The 23,121-nt window shown below is 40.3% G+C and overlaps 1 protein-coding gene across 1 annotated transcript in view; it reads left to right on the top strand.

Annotated features, from left to right (window-relative positions):
• SEMA3A (semaphorin 3A) overlaps positions 1-23,121 on the top strand; it is a 376,079-nt gene that overhangs the window by 114,395 nt on the left and 238,563 nt on the right. Inside the window, exon 3 of the mRNA XM_075345229.1 lies at positions 8,510-8,572. Coding sequence (XP_075201344.1) covers positions 8,510-8,572 — 63 coding nt within the window. The remainder of the gene's footprint in view (positions 1-8,509; positions 8,573-23,121) is intronic.

Raw genomic sequence — 23,121 nt, 5'->3', positions numbered from 1 at the left:
CAAAAAGTCAAATGACGCTCCTTCCCTTCCGAGTCCTGCCGTGCGCCTAAACAGTGGTTTTTCGACACATATGAGCTATCTGCGTGTTCAGAAGAAATTGCCCAACAAATTTTGGGGATTAATTTAATCCTGCTACCCTTACCTGCTACCCTTATGAAATGCAATATTTGAGGCTAAATTAACATCTTTGTTGCAAGAAGTAAAATGTTCATTTTTTCCTTCCACATTGCTTTAGCTACTGTGAAACACCAAAAGGGTTAATAACCTTGTTGAATGTGGTTTTGAGTAGCCTGAGGGGTGCCGTTTTTGGAATGGTGTCACTTTTGGGTGTTGTGTCATGTAGACCTTTCAAAATTACTTCAAATGTGATGTGGTCCCTAAAAAAGTGGCTTTGTAAATGTTGTTGTAAAAATGAGAAATTGCTCATCAACTTTGAACCCCCTATAACTTCCTTAATTTTTTTTTTCCCCAAAATTGTTCTGATGTAATGTAGACATGTGGGAAATGTTATTTATTAATTATTTTGTTTCATATGTCTCGTTGGTTTTAGAGCATAAAAATTCAAAGTTTGAAAATTACAAAATTTTCAAAATTTTTGCGAAATTTCCGTTTTTTTTCACAAAGAAACACAAAAAATATCGGCCTAAATGTACCACTAACATGAAGCCCAATATGTCACGAAAAAACATTTTTAGAATCACCGGGATCCGTTGAAGCATTCCAAAGTTATAACCTCATAAAGTGACACTGGTCAAAATTGCAAAAAATGTCCTGGTCTTTAGGGTCAAAATAGGCTTGGGGCTGAAGGGGTTAAAGAAGTTGTCTGGCCATAAATTATTTTTTTAAGCTAATCTGTGCTGTATTGTCACTTAAAATGTTCCTACATTATTTGTTTGTTTCTAACTTTTGCTCCTCTTGAATTTTCACTTTATTCTCTGCAGCCACTTTTTTTCCTGCAACTCAACCAAACATGACATGTTTGACTTCCAAACTTCCCAGTCATAGCTGGCACCGCCCAGCCTCAGTGTCCAGCCCCTGTCTAGGCCCATCCTCTGCATACTGATTATGCATAGCACCTAATGGGAGTCTATAGTAGATATATACACCATGTGTATGATGTATATGTATATACTCACACATAGATTTCCCCCCTGCTCTGTCTCTCACCAGTGCACTCTCTTCTCTTCTCCCTGCACTATCTCCTCTGCCCCACGCTCTGTCTCTCACTTGTGCACTCTTTTCTCTCCCCCTGCATTGTCTTTTCTGACCCCCCCCCCACATGCTGTCTGTCACCCCATATTGTCCTTATAGCAGAGCGATGCAGAGCTCAGTGCTGCTGACACCGGTGTCAGGTGACGTCACTGGTCTCTGCTCCTGGCAGTATTCACTTAACTTCAGGCGCACCTGATGCTGCATTCATCACACAGTGCAGAGACACAGTGCATGGGGGAGGAGGGAGACAGTTACCAAGCCTCATACATCATAAAGAGCTGAGGACACCATCAGGCAAATAGCGCGGTCTTTACAGCGAGTGGGTCCCCATGTTTGTCCAGGGCCCGGCACATACAGGGCAAAGATAGCAGCACAAAGGGGGAGAAGGAGAGTGCGAAATATGGGGAGGGGGCGGGGCTGCATCGCACTGTACTTGGTAGGCAGCAGGGCGGCAACATGATGTCGGCTGTGTTGCCCGTCAACAAGGTCCTGCCCCTGTCGTTGTGATGTCACAGGAAGCAGCAAAATCCCAACAGGAACGGTCACATAACCACTCTGAGCTGGGGAGAGGGGCTTGACAGTAAGCTGGGTAAGAAGTTGCTATCTACTTACCTGCTCCTATGTAGGTGAAAACTGAAATACCAAAAAAAAAGCAAAATAATCCGGATAACCCTTTTACAGTGGCCAAAAAGTTGTGTTTGCTATTTGCACAACTTTTTTGCCATCAGATCTCTGATGGATTCATGCTAACAGATACCTACAGGACATGTGAACTCAGCCTAACTTGTAAAAAGCAAAAGTGCCCCTCTCCTAAGCCGATAATGGGTCCTATGGTGCACAACCATATTCAAAACACCTGGACGAAACCTGACATAGTACAATTCTGTGGATGCACCTTTATGGTCTTATTCAAATGGGTGCTCAAAAAAGCATAAACTCATATAAGCGCTGCTTTCTTTAGAAAAAAACCTAATTTTTTATTTTTAACAAATATTACTGTACATTTGTAACATTTGGTAAAGACCCCCACATATAAAATAACATAACCTATAAAAAGAATATACATAGTTGCATTCAAAAATTTTCCACCCCCATTGCAAATTAGTAAATTGACAAGATTTCTATTTGTAGTAAACCAAACTGGAACCAACAGGAACAATTTAAAGGGGTTGTCCACTGTGCCTCATTTATACAACACAAACTGAGCAACATGTCTGTCGACAAGATATGTTCACATCGTGCTTTTTTAGGGTGTGCCTTTTTCGTTGCATATTTTGAGCTGCTATGCATTTGGATCTGCAGAATATTAGTTCTTAATCCATTCAAATGAATAAAAAAAAAAAAAGTAAAAATGTGGCAAAATTTAACTTAAAAAACAGCAAAAAAGGCAACAAAAGCTCCTGTGTTCCTGCCAACACATTGTAATTGTATACTTATGCAGAAAAAAACCTATAGAAAAATGCAATGTTTTAACAAATCCTAAAGGCTGATTATACAGAAGACTGTGACAAGACTAGTCCATTAACCTTCTCAAAATTGTCGGAGGCTGATAGACTGATTGGGTCACATCCTTCTCTATCAGCAGCCATTTCATGGAGAAAAGTTCTGTGCAGTCTGTAAGGAAATCTGCACTAACTACAGAAATTTGCCGGCCTGATAAATCCATTCCAAATGTGGCGATTTTACATTTACATTTTCGTTTTTATCCTTCCATGAGCTATAACTTTTTATTATTCAGCCACATACCGTTATGAGAGCTGTTTTTTTGTGGGTTGATTTTTATTTTATTTCAGTGATGAAATAAAATTCAGAAATTAGTAAAAAAACAATAAGCTTATGTTACCATATTCTAAGGCCAATAATGTTTCAATATTTGGTCATAAGAGCTGTGTGAGGCTTATTGTTTGCATCCTGAGCAGTTTTTTCCACTAATACCATTTTGAAGGTACAAATGACATTTTGATAGTTTCTTATTAAGTTTTATGTGGTGTTGCAGGGAACCATAAAAATTTGGATTTCTGCCATTTTGATTTTTTTTTCTTCATTTTCCCTGACTGTTTACTCATTGGTTCATATTTTAATTGATTTGGACTTTTCATATGGTAGAGTTCAAATATGTTTATTTTATATTTATTACTGTTGCTTCTTTCCTTGTAACTGGAGAAAAAAAGAGGATGATTTAAATTTGATAAATTTTTAATATTTTTTTACTTTTATTTTTTTCTTATCCTCTTGAACCTGCAATCACCAAATTGCTTGTTGTATATACCACTGTATTGCAGTATAAGTATTAAGTTAAAATCATGGTCTCCTAATGAATGCCAGCCAAAGGCTGATTTTCATAGGAGTACCATCATTACTAGCCCTGGGGTCTTCAGCAAATCCATGACTGTCATGGTGACCAATTGACTAATAGGCACTTGGAATTGGGCATCCGTGGCTGCACACTGTAAATGCTATAGCCAAATATTCACTGCAGCATTTAGGGAGTCAACAGTAGTAGGCGAAGCTCCGCTGTACTCAGTGATCAAGGGGCAGATGATTGCTAAATAACACAGCTGTCATTTTCTGGAAATAAAATAAAAGAAAGACAAGAACCTGATACATGACACCATAGTATCCTATAATTAAACACATAGGCTCCAATTTGTCAAAGAACATTTTGCTGAACCATAGAATGACAAATGTTTTGAAAAAAGTATTCTCGCTTGATCACTCGCCTGTCTCAACCCTCTGTAGCTTGTCGCCTGCTTACGGGTCCTCAGAGCTACTGATTTCCCTGTTGCAAGCCGCATCTCCCAGCTTGTTCACTCTAGGGACTTCCTGGCATTATCCAATATCAGGCGTCACTAGTGTGTGCTGAGGCCTGGACACTGCCAGAAGTTCTGGCCTAGTGTGAGAAAGTCAAATATGTGACCGAGGAAAGAAGAAAAAGTGCCAAGCAGCACTTCTCACTGCTTACCTTTATGTCCGTAAAGCTTCTTTTTTGCTTCTTGGTAGTTCTGGCTGGTTCACTCTAAGCCAGGATTTCTATCGGTGACCAGGCCTCTGAGTTCACTGCAGATTGCATTTACATGACGTCACAACGTGCAACTCACAGTAATGTATGAGGACTTGTCGTGGTTTAAAGTCCTGAACTAGACTGAACAGGCAGGGTAATAAGGTTTGTAAATTTAATTTTATGGGAAATTCCACATAATTTTGTCAATTCAAATTTCATCTCATCTCTATTCAAATGAATATTTATTATTACAGGCCCAGAATTAATATTACAAGCGATCAACTGACAGAAACCTCTCTGTACAGCTAGGATTGTTCTTTTGTTCCCACAAGAAATCTAATCCAATAAATTGAATAAGGAAAATTCTTCCATGCGCTTCACTCACTTGATTTCATGCAAGAACCAATATCTGGTTAATGTCACGTGTAACTTCCTTCATTCCATTTATATTACATTATCCAAGGTTCCCAATAGATTCATAGTTTGGAATTAAATGAGGATCATGTTTTATTCTATACCTAATTCCTAAAAGCTCTTCAACAAGCATGAATAATTGACTGTGAGGATCTCCTGGATATTGCAGTGGGTGCGAAGTCTATTTTACTTTGCTTGAAGTACTGAGCTTAGGTAGCATTAAAAGACTAGTGATAATCATAGACTGTATTAGTAATGTATCTGTGGATAAATACCTTTTCTATGGCCCAATACCAACTAATTTACAACAGTTTATGTAGTAAATTCAGATTGCACTTTGGGTTTTTAGTGTCCTATATACACCATAGGTATTAAAGATACAGCACTGTATTGTAATGAATACAGTCAATATAAACATGTATTATAGTTACATCTCTTTAGTTATTGGTGCAACCAGCATTAGTTTAAGCTAATTTTTATTTATATTTTAGTGAAAACAATCCTAAGCAAAATATTGTCAGCTCCAACAGAAATCAGAAGAGACACTTTAATGACCAATTTTTGCACCTTTTTTGGTTCCTTTTTTTAACAAATACGTTGAGAATTAGAAATGCAATGTTTCCACTTCACATGTTAATCCTTTAGTATATCCGTCTACGATAACACAGCTCCTTAAAAGTCATCTAATGTACAATCAAATTCACTGAGATGAGTTAGATCTGTAAAATATATATGTCAGGTTACTATGAATTTAACGAATTTAACAAAATGCAATATGCAGCTAATTAAAAATTTACAATTAACTCATTAAGAGTAAAAACATTTGATAGAGATGTATGTAAAGCGCTGTGGAATTAATAGCGCTATATAAATGAATATTATTATTATTATTATTAGTATAGAAAATCTGGCCGCAGAAATTGTCATTTCTTAGCTAATGTCTCTTGAGTCAACCATGAATATCAATGTTTGCAAAAAAATACTTGTCCCAATATTTCTAGGAACTAAAATTAGATTCCAGGCATTAGATGTCTTTGGGGCGAAATCAGGGATGAGTAGTTTAAATGGGCTGCACAGTGGCTCAGTGGTTAGCACTACAGTCTTGCAGTGCTGGGGTCCTGGGTTTAAATCCCACAAAGGACATAATCTGTAAGGAGTTTGTATGTTCTCCCCGTGTTTGTGTGGGCTTCCTCCAGGTTCTCTGATTTCCTCCCACACTCCAAAGACATACTTATAGGGAATTTAGATTGTGGGCCCCAATGGAGGCAGTGTTGTTGATTTATGTGACGTGCTATGTAATTAATAGTGCCATATAAGTGAATAAATATTATTATTATTATTCCTGTAAGATCTTCTTAGACCCACTGGCAGATTTCAGAGTCTGTTTTGCAAGTAATAATAACCATTTTCTTATCTTGTGTGAATTGGTGCAAAGAGATTCCTCTGTCCAATTTTTTTTCAGCCATGCCAGTGGTCTATGGTAGCTGCACAGACCTGAGAATACTGTATTTTACCTGCCAACATCCGTGGCTCTTCTTTTGTTTAGTCAGCCTGACTCGAAGTCCTCATTGCAGCATGATCCACGTGTGACATCACACCAGGCTGGCCTAGAAAAAGAAGAGTCGTGAGTGTTAGGGAGTCTCACCACTGACCTGCTATCATGTGCAGTGGCTCCAGATCACTATTGTGACTGATGGAGAGGAGCATGTAAATAAAGTGGCGCCAACTTCACCTGTGACCATTTCTTAAATAAGCCGCATCTCCCATCAAAATGTAATATCTAAGTCTAGTTATTTAAAGTTAGTAGATCATGATGCCATTCTTTGGTTAAAAAAAAAATAATAAACTGCTCAAAAATTTAAAGGGAACCTGTCACCAGTTTTTTCACTATTAAACTAAAAGTATCACCTTCTGCAGCTCCTGGGCTGCTTTCTATGAATGTGCACCTTGTTCCCTTATTCACTAACTCCCCTTTCAGACGCCAAAAATAACTTTATAAAATCTGACTGTCACGTATGCTAATGACCTGATCTAGTCAGATGGGCGTCCTCTTTTACGGCTCCTGTCCCCCCCTCCTGCTGCTGTTCGCCGTCCTCCTTTCTTGATTGACATGGATGATGCCTCCGTCATCATCCACATTGCATTTTCAAATCTCGTGCCTGTGCAGAGTCATGTCCGCTCGCACAGATGCAGTTCGCTCTGTCATATTGCGGGCAGAGCAGAAAACTTAGTTGCCCTCGAGTGCGCCGGTGAGCTAAATGTGCAGGCGCGAGGATTAGGTCGGGTACGAGGATGATGCAGTGACGCCATGCACAGCACCAACCAAAATCTCACGCCTGCGCAAATAGCTCATCGGTGCATGCGTGGGCAAAAATGTTTTCTGATCTACATGCGAAATGGCAGAGCGAACTGCACCTATGCGAGCGGAAATGACTGTACAGGCGCATGATTTGAAAGAGCAACGTGGAGGATGACGGAGGCGTCATCCACGTCAATCAAGAAAGGAGGATGGTGAACAGCAGCAGGAGGAGGGACAGGAGCCGAAAAAGAGGACGTACATCCGACTAGATCAGGCAATTCGAATACGTGGCGGTCAGATTTTATAAAGTTATTTTTGGGGTCTGCAAGGGGAGTCAGGGAACAAGGTGCACCTTTCTAGAATGCAGCCCAGGAGCTGCAGAAGGGGATTCTTTTAGTTTAATAGTAAAGAAACACGGCTGTCAGGTTCCCTTTAAACAGAATCTTTTCAGAAACCCAAAAAATGAATTTAGGAGGTTATGATTCCACAACGTTACAATTATGCTTATAGTACTTCTACAGATATAGCAAAGTTTAAATTATTGATCTGCATGCTATGAATGTCTGTTGGGAGTGCTGATTATTTGTATGCAAATTGTGTACATCGTATAAAAGAAGTACTGCTAACCAATTTGTGTAAATACACTACTAGGCTATGTGCGCACAGTGCGTTTTTCGCGGTGTTTTTGCGCGTTTTTCAGGTGCGTTTTTGGCCTCAAAACTGCAGGACGTTGCTTCCCTAGCAAAGTCTGAGTTTTCATTTTTGCTGTCCGCACACATCTGTTTTTTTTTACCTGCGTTTTTGAGTTAAAAAAAAAAATGGACATGTCAGTTCTTTCCTGCATTTTTCTGCGTTTTCCCCCCATGCAATGCATTGGAAAAACGCAGCAAAACGCAGAGATCAAAAACGCAGCAAAACGCAGCCAAAAACGCACCAAATCGCGGCAAAAACGCATGCGTTTATTGATGCGTTTTTTCGACGCAGGTGCGTTTTTGTGCGTTTTTAGCGGCCAAAAACGCACAAAAATGCAGCGTCAAAAAGACGCAGTGTGCGAACCTAGCCCTACAGTGATTATGGGTGCCATTGATGCCAGTGCAATGGATTCCTTCATATTTATCTAGAGCTAGATTATGTGGCACAACCATTCTGTAAAATGCAGTTCCTTTATTACAGGTTGGTATTTTCAGAGACCTAATAATTAGCTATAAAAAGGGGGAGGAGGGGGATGCAGCTGCACTTTCTCTGTATTTGTGAGGCTGCATGCTACGAGAGGTGAGAGGGAACAGCAGTGTGTGGGCATCAGCTAATCTCTTATTAAAACCCCGCTCTTTCATCACACCAGGCACTGCCCACTCTTAACAAGTATGAAGATAATACATTTATAGATAGACAAGAAAATTTCAGAAATTTCAGAAATGTATAGGTTAGCCACACAATTTCTGACTTTGTCTAGCTGTATACTGTGTTTAATGAAGTTATATTTTATGTAATATAAGGTACACTTTTAAAGTAAACATCCAACATTTCACTATTCTTCTATAACCTACTTGTAATTAACAAGCAATCTTTTATCCCTGTTTCAGATTACATGGCCTGTAACAAATACTCGGAGGGATGAATGTAAGTGGGCTGGAAAAGATATTCTGGTGAGTTTCTGTTGGTTACTCATGCTTTCAAGCCTTTACTATTTTGTAAACTTTATATGACAGACAAATGATTGATGCATTTTCATAATGCCTTACCTTCCAGATGCAATGAACGTTACTGCATAATTGTATTGTTTTACAAGGAGTATTGAAGGGTTTTAGGCCATAATTCATATTATAAGTTTTGTGTTACATAGTTAAATTGATCATTTCATTAAACCTAATAATGCAAAAGACTTGAAACAAATAATATTTTGCAATATGATCAAAATAAGGTATCTAACTTTCAAAGCTGATTTTAAATAATCCTCCTCTAATACACATCTAATATATAAAGCTGAATGTGTGTATGTATGTGTGTGTGTGTATGTATGTATGTATGTATGTATGTCCGGGATTGGCATCTGCACCATCGCAGCTACAGCCACAAAATTTTGCACACACACTTCTGGACCCCGAGAGCATCATAGGCTATGTTTTGAGGGGAAATTTTAACCCCGCGATTTACAGTTATTCACCAAAAAACCTGCCTCCATTAAAGCGAATGGAGCTGGGAGCAACAGTGCAGCCAGAACTTCAGAGGAATGCGCAGCCACGCCCTTAAATGGAATGTTGGCGTGTCACAAATGCAGCCAGGGAAAGAGACAGACACAGACCGGGTAAGAAACAGACACAGACAGGGTAAGAGACAAACACAAAGAGACAGACACAGACAAAGAGACAGACTGACAGGGAAAGAGAGGGAAAGAGAGAGACGGGTTAAGAGACAGACACAGGGAAACAGACAGACAGGGAAAGAGAAAGAGACAGACAAATACAGGTAAAAAGACAGACAAAGAGACAGACACGGAAAGAGAAAGACAGGGAAAGAGAGGGAAAGAGACAGACCGGGAAAGTGACAGAGCTAGATAGACAGACAGGGAAAGAGATTGAGACAGACGGAGAAAGAGACAGAGAAAGTCAGAGACAGACAGGGAAAGAGACAGACAGACAAAGTAAGAGAGAGACAGAGAGCTACATATACAGATGGGGGGAGAGAAACAGAGAGACAGTTACTATCCCGGGCGTTAATACATTCTATTTATACATTCTATCCCGGGAATGGTAATACATTCAATTTTGTTAACAACAGTTATTAACCCGGGCGAAGGCGGGTAGTACAGCTAGTAATTTCTAAATAAGGATGTGTCATATATGACTGATGGAAATTCACGGATCTGTTGTGATTTGATTGCTGGAAATCACTCAAATTTAACGTGGAAATTCAACTCGCATCAAAGTTATAAGATGAAGAATATAAAGTTAATACTCCCCTCCCTGTTCACCAGTCCCATTGCAACACATCCCAACACATGGGTCTCCCATGCCTTTCCTACCCCTTCTCTTGTTGCATGCATTTTCTCTGACCTGCTTCAAACTAGGGTAGTGCTTCAACCATTAAACAACTCTCCAACGTTACTGCGTGCCATCATGGTGCACATTGTGACATTATGAAAGGCATCACCCAAGCCCTAGTCAATGCGTTAATGCTGGCTGGAAGCCTATGTCATTAAATTAAGTGGGCCTTAAAAGATGCGTGCAAATGAAGTGCAGAAAAATACCAATAAACAAAGTTGTAATGTGCAGAAAGTTTATAAAACAGATAATAGAGTTTTTTTGGACGGACGTTGTGCCAGATCGCTGGTGCATTTTCCTTCATAAATGTTCCCCCTTTTGTAGTAGCATGTGACAACCACAGAGATTTTCAGGTGGTATTTATACACCCTATTTTTTTCTCAGCTTGGCAAAGTTTAAATAATTATCCAATTGCTAAAAGATCATTAGAAACAACAGAGCATATTGGTAACTAGTAGTGATGAGCGAGCACTACCATGCTTGGGTGCTCTGTACTTGTTAAGACCAGTTAGTGCTCAGATGGGCACAGCTCGGCCACCCAAGTATAATTAAAGTCAATGGAGAACTCACATTTGTGCAGGAAATCTTCTGAAAATATGCTTGAGTTCTCTACTGACTTACATTATACTTTGTATTTAAGTCAAGAGGTCTGAACATGCAACTGCTCTTAACGAGGAACGAGCACCCGAGCATGGTAGTAGTATACTAGTTAAAAAATAAAGCACTATATCTCTTTTTTACCTTGGTGATACTGTGTTGATGCTTAGGGGTCCTCTCTAGCATTGTTTACAATTATGTGATTGCAGCAAGTGCTTAGAGTCTACAATAGCCACTGATTGACTGCGGTGGTTATGTGATGGCAACTTGAAGTAGATTGCCAGAGCATAAGCACTGTATCTTTAAGGTGAAGCAAAGGGTAATTAGTTCTTTTTTTTTTTTTTCTTTTTTTTAGGAATTGGATAACCTATTCACCTTTTGTAGTTGAAAAGTTTTTGTCTTCACTATTTTTTTTGGATTCATAATACAAAGCTACTTGACTTTTTGTATGTAAATGGTTTTTCTTGTTAAACTATTATGTTAGATATATGTGATGTTTCTCTTGGAATACTTTTTATTCTCTAATATTTATTTTAAGCTAAGAAATAAGTAGTAAATCCTTTGATCTCCAGGGTTGAAGTACAAAACAAAGTGTGACCCAAAGTCCTTATTTGTCTTGTCACTAATAGAAAAACAAAGAATGAGACATCTGTTTTATTAACTTGCTAAGCTCTTAAGCATAGGATAGTCTCAAGCAACTACTCAATATTTGCCTAGAAATATGAAAAAACATTTTCATTTTTGTTAAACCTAATACTTCTCTGTAGAGTAAAATTATTTTAGAGAAATAGAGCAATTCAATTAGATGCTGGAACTACTTCATTTTATATAAGGAATATCTTGTCCCAACAAGGTTTTTGATGATGTGCATTGTGGTATGTGATGATAGTCTGTGGTACAGAAATGAGCATATGATTGGAATCACACTTGAGTGCCTCGCGCATATCTCATGTGAGTCTTACATTGCATCATTGTCCTGACAAGAATGAGTCAGTTGTGTAGCTCCCTACGGGGCATTAGGGTACTTGTCACCGGACCAGTGGTTTCTTGGGGTTGCTGTGACTGGCCTGACCTGGCTCTTTGGCCCCGTCAGCTACATGAAAAGACAAACAAACGGGTGTCCAGTATAAATGGGGATGGAAGGAGGGCGAAAGGTCCCTGGGAAGCATATTGCCAGTTGCAATAGCGACTGGGTCTTGGTCTTCTCTGCTGCAGACCTTTCCTGTGACTTTCCTCTCCCAGCAGCGGTGTTGGATGGGAATGGGGAATGCTTCACAGCGCCACCCATGGTGTGTGGCCAGAAATTAGCCGCAGCTGCAGAGTCTCTCTCCGGGGCAGGTGTTGGGTGCAGCCAGATTCATATCACTCCCCACAGGCAGAACGGGACCCCGGGAGGCTGGTGAGAACCGGGCGGCAGTCCACGGGAGCGCCAGAGCACAGGGCGGCGGCATTTACTCAGTCACCGGGTGCCGGTTCCAGATGCTGTTATTCTTTGGTTAAGATGGTATCACACTCCAGGCGCTTGTCCTCACTGTCAGAGACTCTGGTCTATCCCAGGCAGGTTAAGGTCCGGTCCGGTCTGGTATTCGGTGGGCTTTCTCCTCCGTGCACAGCTCTGTACTTGGTGGGTCCCCGTGGCCTGAAGCGTCTTGGGATCCCCTCTTGCTCTCACTCTCTGTCTTGGCCCATATGGCAGGCAGCTTCAGTCCCCTCACCGGGCAGATTGTTTTCAGGTGAGCCTGAAGCGTCTTCCTGAACTAGGGCTCTGTACCCCGCCTGTGCTCAGTCCCGTGAGTACTCACACCATACTGTCCCTGGTGGCTGTACTCCTTTTTCCCGTGATTACTGGTACTAGGTCCCATCCCTCCAGGTGCTACTAGCCCCAGTCTGGCTGGCTCCCCTCTGCAGGAGACTCTTGCAGAGGTTGGTGCAGTGTTACATCCCAGATGGTTCTGTTCTGCCTCCCTGAGGGGTGCCTGGCAGCAACCCCTCAGGGAGCTGCTCCACAGTGTGTCTGCTGTCTCTGTGTGACTGGAACTGACTCTACTTCATGTCTGCTTTGTAACTTACTTCTACTCCTGCCCCACTGCAAGGATCCAGATCGTTGTTATGGTGACCTCGAGTTTCCCTAGTGCCTGTGTCTGCTAGCAACTGTCTGAGTCACTTCCTGACTGTGTTTAGATGAGCTATGTGAGGTGATTGTAAACTTACCGGGTTAACCTCTTCCTGCCCGGGAAGGATATGATGATGTAACCTGTAGCGACCAGTCTCAAGGGCACTACAGTTGCATCTATCTCTATGCAGCTGAGACACTTCTGTCTGAAGAGTGTCAGGCTGTGCCGGGTGATGCGATGCAAGACTCAAGCGAGTCACACACGAGGCACTTGCAAGTGGCCTATCAAGAACACCAGGACCTTGACTTGACAAGTATCACGCACTACCTTTCCAGTTTCAATTTTTACAAAAATCCTCAACTTGAAAAAACTTTGCAAGCATAGAATGGACATTCGTATTATTTGATCTATACATTTTTGGTGAAAAAAGCAAATATCTTCCTACTAGTTCAATAGGGGAATTGAGAATTTTTTTTCTTATGTACTATTGAGTAATTAAAGATGTAGTCCACTTCTTTTACATTGCTGGACTATCTTTAGGATAGGTCATCAATGTCTGATTGGCCGGGGTCCAAAACTCGACACCCCGCCAATCAGCTACTCTTGTGCAAGAGGCAGCAAGCAGCCAAAAATGCTCAATTCCGGAGTTGCCCCTACCATTTAAATCAATGGCATGTGGACGTGCAGTACCCAGCTGATTCTGTTATAGGTGACAGGGCAGCTCTAGAACTGAGCATTTCTGGCCACCTGCTGCCGCTGCCGGAACAAAGTACAGCTAATCGACAAGGGCACCCAGTGGGAAACCCAGCTGATCAGATATTGATGACTTATCCTAAAGATAGGCCATCAATGTAAAAGTAGTGTTCAACTTCTTTAAAATTACTTGGATTCGTTCAAATTATAATGATTATAAATAATATTCTTTCTGTAATGCTAGTGCAAATCTAAAGGGTGTAAATCCATTCTAATAAGAACTTTGCTATATATTTTAATTTTAGTTGAAATTTGTCACAATCTTTTATATAGGATTTTTTTTCCATTGAAATGCCTTGCCTATGACCTGGGAAAAGAACATTGTGTCTTTCAGCAGAAAGGAAATGCTTGTTCTTTTTCTCTCCCACTATTTTGTTTTATTAGTTCAGCTAAGAACTGGCAATTCCATGTACTCTAAAGGCCGCTTTACACGCTGCGATATCGTGACTGATATCGCTAGCGTGCATACCCGCCCCCATCGGTTGTGCGACATGGGCAAATCGCTGCTCGTGGCGCACAAAATCACGCGGACCCATCACACTACTTACCTGCCTACCGACGTCGCTGTGACCGGCGATCCGCCTCCTTTCTAAGGGGGCAGTTCATTCAGCGTCACAGCAACATCACAGCAGCGTCACTGAACCGCTGCCCAATAGAAGCGGAGGGGCGGAGATGAGTGGGACATAACATCCTGCCCACCTCTTTCCTTCCGCATTGTGGCCGGGAGGCAGGTAAGGTGAGGTTTTTCGTTCCTGCTGTGTCACACGGAGCGATGTGTGCTGCCACAGGAACGAGGAACAACTTCGTTACTGCTGCAGTAACGATATTTGAGAATGGACCCCCATGTCACCAATGAGCGATTTTTAACGTTTTTGCGACGATGAAAAATCGCTCATAGGTGTCACACGCAACGGCATCGCTAAAGCGACCGGATGTGCGTCACAAATTCCGTGACCCCAGCGAGATTACTTGAGCGATGTCGTAGCGTGTAAAGCCTGCTTAAGTCAACCTTCTGCACTAGCAGTGTAAACATTTGTAGCAGATATTTTTTTTGTTTTTCATCATTATCCTTTTTGCCACTTGGGAACTTGTTTGTTGGCCATATACTGTATTAAATTATGTTTATTCGATTAATGGATAATGTTTAGTGTAAAATAGATACTTTAATATTACCATTTTACAAGAACTGGAGTTGTGTTTTTTTGTCTTGATGCTTTAAATGCATAGTTAATGCTATACATTATTACTTTGATTAATTTGATAGGAGGCTAGAGATCAGTAACATTACTTTTACTTCTAACCATTTTTCAGAAGCCGCTAATAAACCAGTGTGGACTTCAAAAACAAACCCAGCGCAATATTTCACAGATATTATACAGTGTATCGGTAGTTCAAGTGCTATGGCAAATGTTAAACATGAGTCCAAACAAAAAGGTCAAAATCTCCTCTAAATATAAACCTGCTCAAAGACCCCATAAAGCTACCACCAACATTGATTGATGATATAATGATAGCTCCCAGCGCCTGGAGATAAATATTTAGTTTGACTTTAGACTCCCTGAATTTATTCACAATTGACAACTAGCTGTTGAAACACCGTTCGTTGCCTTATTAAAATCCAAGTTTGCTCATCTTGCCCACAGATTGTATTTTATGGACGTATACAAAAAAGCACAATACATCTTTTATGACTACATATAAAACTGTTAATTAGGTTTTGTTTTAATTAATATGCAAGCATAATCATATTTTCCGAGTGATAATTAGCTGTTAAAATATTCTCATTTAATCAAAACACCATGTAATGAGAACTTGCCCTTGTGGCCTGATATTAATACTAAAATTACACAGTTGCCTTTGTGGCCTGATATTAAGGCTGTGTGCCAGCGATAAGTTTTTGCTGAGATTTGGATGCTGTCTATTGTCTGAGACCTGCATTTGTGGTGAGTATTTTGCTCACTAGAAGGATAAAATCCGTTTTGGTTACACCTATGCAGTAGAAGGCCATTACTTTTCAATGTAAGTTTGGTCAACATAGTATGGACCGATGGAAATATTTGCACTTTGCCTAAAAGATATAATTTATTTAAAAGTGCCATGGAAATTTTATGCTAGTAATACATTAAATTCTGGTCTCGGCTCCTAGATTGATATAGAGAGTTAAAAGTTGTCAATGACTTAGGAGAGTTCACCATCTAAGTACTTATATTTACTGATAATTTATCATCTAAAGTGTTTATAAGTAGTCTTATAGTGTTATAAAGGCTAAGCTACAGATGTAGGTAACAGATCTGTGCATAATCCCCATAGACTAGTTTGATGGTGCACAGGCTGCTTTGTTTTGTATTTGGGCACCCTTCGCAGTATCTGAAAAGCGGCTGTGCATTTATACTAACCACCTGACTCTGCACAATAAATATAAACAGGTTTCATAGTGTCATTAAGCCAGTGTCATGTTCATTATGTTTAAAGCCTTTGCTAGAACATTGGGTGGGTTCCAGATGGCCGAAAGTGCGGCATTCTTTTTTCCTGCCAACTCTTTGGATATATTGTGTTCTTCTCTCCTAAGCCATTATGATGGTTTAGAACAGAATCCCAGGCATTTTATAAACCTTTAGCAACATGTATAAACTGTTCCAGATTCACTACAACCTAATACTAGTTTCTTGCAAAATTATCATTGACACTTCAGAGGTTGAAATAAGTATTGAATTTGTCACCAATTTTCTAAATAAATAAATATATATGTAAAGGTGCTATTGACATGACTATCTCATCAGATGTCTGTAACAACCCATCCAATCTACACAGGCAAAGAAATCAAACCATAGCTGTCTATAAATTAAGTTCTGTGTAATAATGGGAAATGAGACAGGGAAAAAGTATTGAACACATGAAGAAAGGTGCAAAAAAACCATGGAAAGTCATAATGTCAGCTGGAATTTTTCAGCAATTAGAAAGCAATCCTGCCACTTAGTGATAAACCATTTGGTTTAACAGATGGCCTATTAAAAGGTACCATATAGCAAAGGATGACCGCATCAGAATGGGTGAAAAATGTAGTCCATATTTATTCCATCACATGCACAAATAGCAATGTTTCGACCATAGTCTTTATCAAGCAAGTCAAAACTATGGTCGAAACGTTGCTGTTTCTACATGTGATGGAATAAATTTGGACTGAATTTTTCACCCATTGGGATGTGGTCATACTTTGCTTTATCGTTCATTTACATCAAGTGGATCCCTTGATTTTGGACGAGCAATACTGTGGGTTTTTGGTTTTTTTTGGCCTATTAAAAGGTGTCTAATTACCAAAGTGCCACATGAGAAACACCTCATGATGGGTAAAACTAATGAGCTGTCTCAAGAACTTCACAACCTTATTGTTGTAAAACATACTGATGGCATTGATAACTGAAGAATTTCTAAATAACTAAAGACCATAATCTGGAAGTGGAAAAAAAAACACAATTTCACCATAAACCAGCCACAACCAGGTGCTATACACAAGATTTCAAACAGAGTATGGAAAATAATTATCAGAAGAGTTGTCCAAGAGCCATGAGTTACCTATGGAAAGCTACAGAAAGACCTGGAATCAGCATGTTCGATTATTTCTAAGAAAACAATAAGTAATGCACTCAACCTCCATGCCTGTTTGCTAACCATGCAGCACTCCATTGCTGAACAAAAAGCATGTTCTAGCGCATTAAAGTTTGCTCAATAACATTTAGACAAGCCTGTGAAATACTGGAAAATAAAGTCTGCTTAGATGAGACCAAAATTGAACACTTTTGATGTCATAATACACACCAAGTTTGGAGGCCAAAAGATACTGTATAAGACCCTCAAAACTCATTATCAACAGTGAAATTTGGAGGGGGGAACATCATGGTGTAGGGCTGTTTTCCAGCCTTCAGCATTGGCAAACTTCTTAGGCTCTGTGCGCACTATCCGGATTTTCCCGCGGATTCGCTGCATGTTTCGCTGCAGAAAATGTTCTTAACCTTTCTGCAGTGATTCACCAGCAAATCCAATAGGGGGAAAAAAAATGCTGTGCACACTAGGCTGATTTTGACAGCTGCAGGTTTTGCTGCGGGATTCCCGCAGCAAAAACAATTGCATGTCACTTCTTTTCCGCAGGTAGCTGCGGGATTTCACTAATGTAATTGTGAAATCCCGCAGGGAACAACCTGTAGAAAAACCGCACCAAATCAGCACCAAAACGCATGTACATTTTGGTGCGGATTTGGTGCGTTTTTTTTCTGCAGGTGCGGAAATCTTTGAGAGCCTGCGGAATTTTCTTAAGAAATTCCATTTTCTAGTGCGCACAAAGCCTTATTATTAAAGTAAGGATAAATGAACAAATGTACATAAACATTCGTGATAAAAATCTGCTGCCACCTACCATGATGATGATGAAACAAGGGTGGACATTTCAGCAGGACACACCGCCAAGGAAACTCTCAATTGGTTTCAGTGAAAGACAATAAGGCTGTTAGAATTGTCGAGCCAGTCACCTGACCAATAGCACATGTATTGAAGGAGCAAAAGCTCAGAACTCCTTGAAAGAGCCCACAAAAAAAGCGGAGTTAAAGAGCAGTTCATGAATGGCCCAAAATCACACCTGAGCAATGCATGTAACTAGTTTGTCCATATGGTAGGTGTCTTGAAGCTATCATCACCAGCAAAGACTTTTGTACGAAGTATTAATTATATTTTGGTCAGAGTGTTCAATGCTTTTTACCAGTGCCATTTATCATTATTACACATCACTAAAATGTTTGGACATCTATAACTTGAATTGTTTGCATGTGTCGATTTAGATAGATTTTTGCCAATATCTAGTGAGAAACTCATGTTAATAATGCATTTAAAAATGTGTTCTTAGAAAATTGGTGACGTAGTTAATATTTATTTCACACGCTGCATGTGATGTTTAGAGATGAGCAATTGTTTGAGTGGAGTGTAGATTTTTATTGTAATTCGCCTCTGCACAGATACAGCAGTTTTGCTGAATTATAAAGGGCTATGAAAAGGCTTAAAAAAATACTTATACATGCCTTACTGCCCACCTCTCCATCCATTTGCTCCTCACCATCACCTTTCCCTTGCATAGTCTTGACCTAGCTTGACTGTGATCAGCATTTGTAATGGTAATAAGATGATGCTACAAGGTCCGGATGGGTCATGGTGAGGAGTGGAGGAGCCAAAGAGGTGAGTATAGATTATTTTTTATTTATTTTTTTAACTTACATTTTTAAAAATAAAAAGAAACCTCTAACCATGAAAGTAATGGGCATTCAATTCATGGAGCATAACTTGTCTGCAAATCGAATTTCTGTAGAAAATCCGTGGGAACAGAAGAATTCAAATGTTGCTTGATTGGTTTATTTCTAGTTACTATATTGATATCAGAATGCATTTCTTTTTAGTAGTGTTCTGAAACTAAAAGTAAATTGATAAAACCACTTCAGACTCTGATCATATCCTGTTTAGGATGTTCTTCTGTTGGGTTGAATACAGTTGGTTATGTCTGCCTTTGACTTATGTTAACATAAAAAAATTAAATACCCAAAAGGGTTGGCCGATTAGTGGAGAATCACCTGTTTTGAGTAGTGTGTCCACTAGTAGCAGTACTCATGAGACATTGTTCATGTCAAAAGCTTACAATATGACATGACTGTCAATAGTCTGGGAGGTAAATATGCATTCTTTTTTAGTTTATTCAGCATCAGTGATGGACGACCCGTTTAAGGTATATCTTTAATAGGCATACTATTTTATTGAAAATTGTGCTAGACAGATGTATTCTAACTCTTTTGACATATAGGTGGTCTATGTAGGTCTGTTGGCAGTACATATCTAAATACTTAACATATTCCTTTTTTCTAACATAGCTGGCATACAAAGTGTAAACCCTTAAAGGTTTTTGCACCACTTTGGCAAGTTATCACCTATTTTGGGAATCCTAGAGAGTGGAGATACTTGGAATAATCAGTTATCTCTGGCAGTTATATAGACAATGAATGGAATGACGCACAGAGCTCAGTTGTCTGGATTGTTGAGGTTCCCCAGTAATTGGACCTCTAGCAATTGGCAGGTTGTGGCCTATTCTGTGGATAGGTGAATTTGACAAGTTAAAAATAACCAACACTCCATGGATGCAAAATTTTATTTATTTCATTGTGCCCACAAAGCTTTTTTTTGTGTCTTTATGCCTTAAAAAAACACTTTTAATTTAATTGGATTATTTTGTTTTTCTTCCTTAGATATCATGTGACAATCTAAGCAAATTTCTCCAAGTTTTATTTTAAATGATTTTAAGGACTACAGATTAAAAACTGTAATCTCAGTTATTTTTCAGTTATTTTTTTATTAAATGTTTGGCATGAAATATGCATGTATTTTGGGGGTTTTAATCTTAAATGCCAGATTGAGAACAAATACTTTTTTGCTAATGCGTTTGTTGATTTTGATATCTGTACAAATGGATAACATTCAGTGGATTTGTTTCTCCAATCTCTAACTTTTTGGCTGAACTTCTAGTAACTGGAACGACAGACTATGTATCGGTGATATGTTAATACATATTTCCTGATACCAGTTTCAGCTCTATATTGAATATCATGTTTAAACATCAATTACTATGGACTTGTTTATCAATCAAACTGACATAAGCATTAAATAACGCTTTAGAAAGCTTCTTGGTTTTGGACCAAAACATATTTGGCCAGTTGATGAATGTTGCTCTCTATGCATTTTTTAAGCACATATAGTGCAGTTTTGTTTCCAAGTTGAGTCAGCATTTTCCCTGACATGGGTTCAACTTGAATCTCTATGAAATGACCTATGAATTATAGCACCACTACAGCATTTTTTTTTCCACCACGGGAGTGGTGCTTTAAGGGTTTGCTCACACTGGCGTATAAAAAATTAGTCCCTTTCTTATTCAGAAAGGTTAGACAAGTTTCATGCAAGTGCTTTGCGAGTGTGCAATTTTCTCGCCTATCATCCGTATGCCACCTGTATAACCTGTGTATGCCACCTGTATAACCTGTGTATGCCATCCGTATGCAATGCTACAGAATGGTAATGTATCCATTAAACTCAGACTGCGTAAGGATGGTCCATGTAATGTCCGTTTTTTTCTTGCACTCATTGACTTACATTGGTGAGTCTCTGCCATTGTATGCTACCATACATAGAATGCTGTGATTTTTTTTTTTCCTCAGGCCAAATACGGGTGAGAAAAAAATATCAGATCTACATTGCCTTATTAAATAACATTTGTCTAAGTGCAACGGTATTTTTTTTTTTTCTTTTTGCATTGCACTCTTATTTATATGCTATATTGAGCGTATCCTTAATCTAAGTCCCCATACCTCGGTATTATAGTTACTCTCTGGCTTTCTCATATTTTACAGTGTCTCTCCAGTCCTGCGGCGCCATCTTGTTCTCGTAACGTCTGACTGGCAAAAACTCAGAAGTTATGTCACAAGCTCTTAATGAGGCTCTCATAAAGTTGCTTGGTATTGTGACCTCTGGCGTGCTCCGTGAAACACTGAAGCTGCTGGCAGGTCACAAAGTGCTGGAGACTGACTGGAGCAAAGCAGATAACCAATGAAGATTCCAGAGAATGAGTATAAGACAGGGCAATAAACATAAATTTACAGCATTACTCCAGTGGTGAAATAGAAAAGTTATGCTTTAAGTAAGCAATAAATCAACCCTCTCATGGTAAGCTCTTTAACATACTACAAAACTGTATTTATAAGCAGAGCTGTGTGTTAAAATAGCTAATCAAAATGTTCGAGATGAGCCATTCTGCTCTAAATAAAGTTTTTCAAAATTCATAGATTTCGTGCAATCCTGTACCAATCCCTGCCACTGCAGGTTGATTCTTGTATCTCCCCTGATGAACTCTCGTGATTGAGAGGCAAACGCGTTGGCAGGGCGTTTTTTGATGAGCGTTTGAAGCATACAACGTATTAGGGTGCTGCCCTTGTCAGAGCGGAAGTCTTCACATGGGGCATGACATGGGATTGCTTATACTTAAAGCTACTCGGACTCGCAAAAAATGGGACCGGCGGATCACATCTCAGTTAAAAAACACCCCAATCCGCTCTGAAGTCCGTTGCCCATGTAAGTAAATTGGGACTAGAATCAGGAGATGAAAAACATTGGTGAAAGGGATAGGGAAGTAGGGACGCACGCGGTATACTCACCTAGGCTGTATCATGGTGGCAAAATGCTTCCCGTTCATACTATTCCCTGACGGAGCTGACCATTCAATATTCATTGTTTTGCTTGCCCACCGGTGCGTGTAATTGGTTGTAGTTAGACGCATCCCCACCCTGAGTGGCAGCATGTTAAGTGACTGCAACCAATCACAAGCACCAGAACGGCCAGTGGGCAGGGAAAGCAGTGCAAGTGTCTGTGGGTCAGTATGGTGAGCGTGCATGTAGACAGAAACACATGCGGCCTGCTTCTGTCAGAAGAGCGTGTGGCTGTGCCGGTGATGCAATGTCAGACTCGTGCGAGTCTGGCATGACATCACCCGGCATGACCTGCCACTCTCTGAACATGAGCGTGCATGTGAAGAAGGGAGCCGTGTGATGGCCGGCCTTGCTTCCCCTGACTTATGTATATGAGGTTGAGTGCAGATATAACTGTGTCTTTACCTTCATTTTAATTTGCTGGGCCCTCGTCTTAGACAGGGATGGCAACATAAAACACACACAGACTCTGATAAACAAAACAGGAACCTTCATTATTGCAGATCATTTTCCTTCTCATGCTTCAGGCCCTTAGGACCACTTGTGCTGTGTTCTTCTGTTCTCAGAGGAAAACTGTTGACTTGCCCTAAGAATCTTCCTCTAGCAGCTGTAACTTTATCTTTCCCCAGTATCTGTTCCTTATGCGGCTGCCATGTCTCATTCGTACCCGCTCCCTGGATGTGCAACTTCTCTTGACACCTGTACAAGTCTCCCTGAAGTTGGCTGACTAAAGTGCCCTACTGGTCTGAAGTCTGTTTGCCGCCGGTCAGCTGGGTGAGGTCTTGACACTTAGTGGAGGGCTTCCCTCCAGTACCTCAGACAGGCTCCTAGCATGAGTCCTGGCACTTTTGCTGCCGCTCACTAACTAATTCTATTCCTTCCTTACACATACTGTATCCTCTGCTCACTCCTCCCCTCTTAGCTCAGTCTCCATAATGACCCACTGTCTGCTCTGTCCTGTGTTCCTATTAAATCCTGTTAACTATCTAGATGTCTAATCTACTACTCTTACCTCCACCACCTGCTACTTGTTCCCTAGTTCCCACTTAAGCTGGTGTCACACTAAGCGACAGCGACAACGACGTCGCTGTTACGTCACCATTTTCGGTGACGTAACAGCGACCTTGTAAGTCGCTGTTATGATCGCTGCTTAGCTGTCAAACAGCAGAAGCAGCGATCATAACGTCGCTGTGCTACATGTGCAGAGAGCAGGGAGCCGCGCTTAGCGCTGGCTCCTTGCTCTCCTAGGTACAGTACACATCGGGTTAATTAACCCGATGTGTGCTGCAGCTACATGTCACAGTGCAGAGAGCAAGGAGCCGCGCGCACTGCTTAGAGCTGGCTCCTTGCTCTCCTTGCTACAGTATACATCGGGTTAATTACCCGATGCATACTGCAGCCACATGTC

Source organism: Anomaloglossus baeobatrachus, chromosome 4, assembly GCF_048569485.1.
Source record: "Anomaloglossus baeobatrachus isolate aAnoBae1 chromosome 4, aAnoBae1.hap1, whole genome shotgun sequence".
Classification (NCBI taxonomy): Eukaryota; Metazoa; Chordata; class Amphibia; order Anura; family Aromobatidae; genus Anomaloglossus; species Anomaloglossus baeobatrachus.
This window is presented reverse-complemented; position numbering and strand designations above follow the sequence as displayed.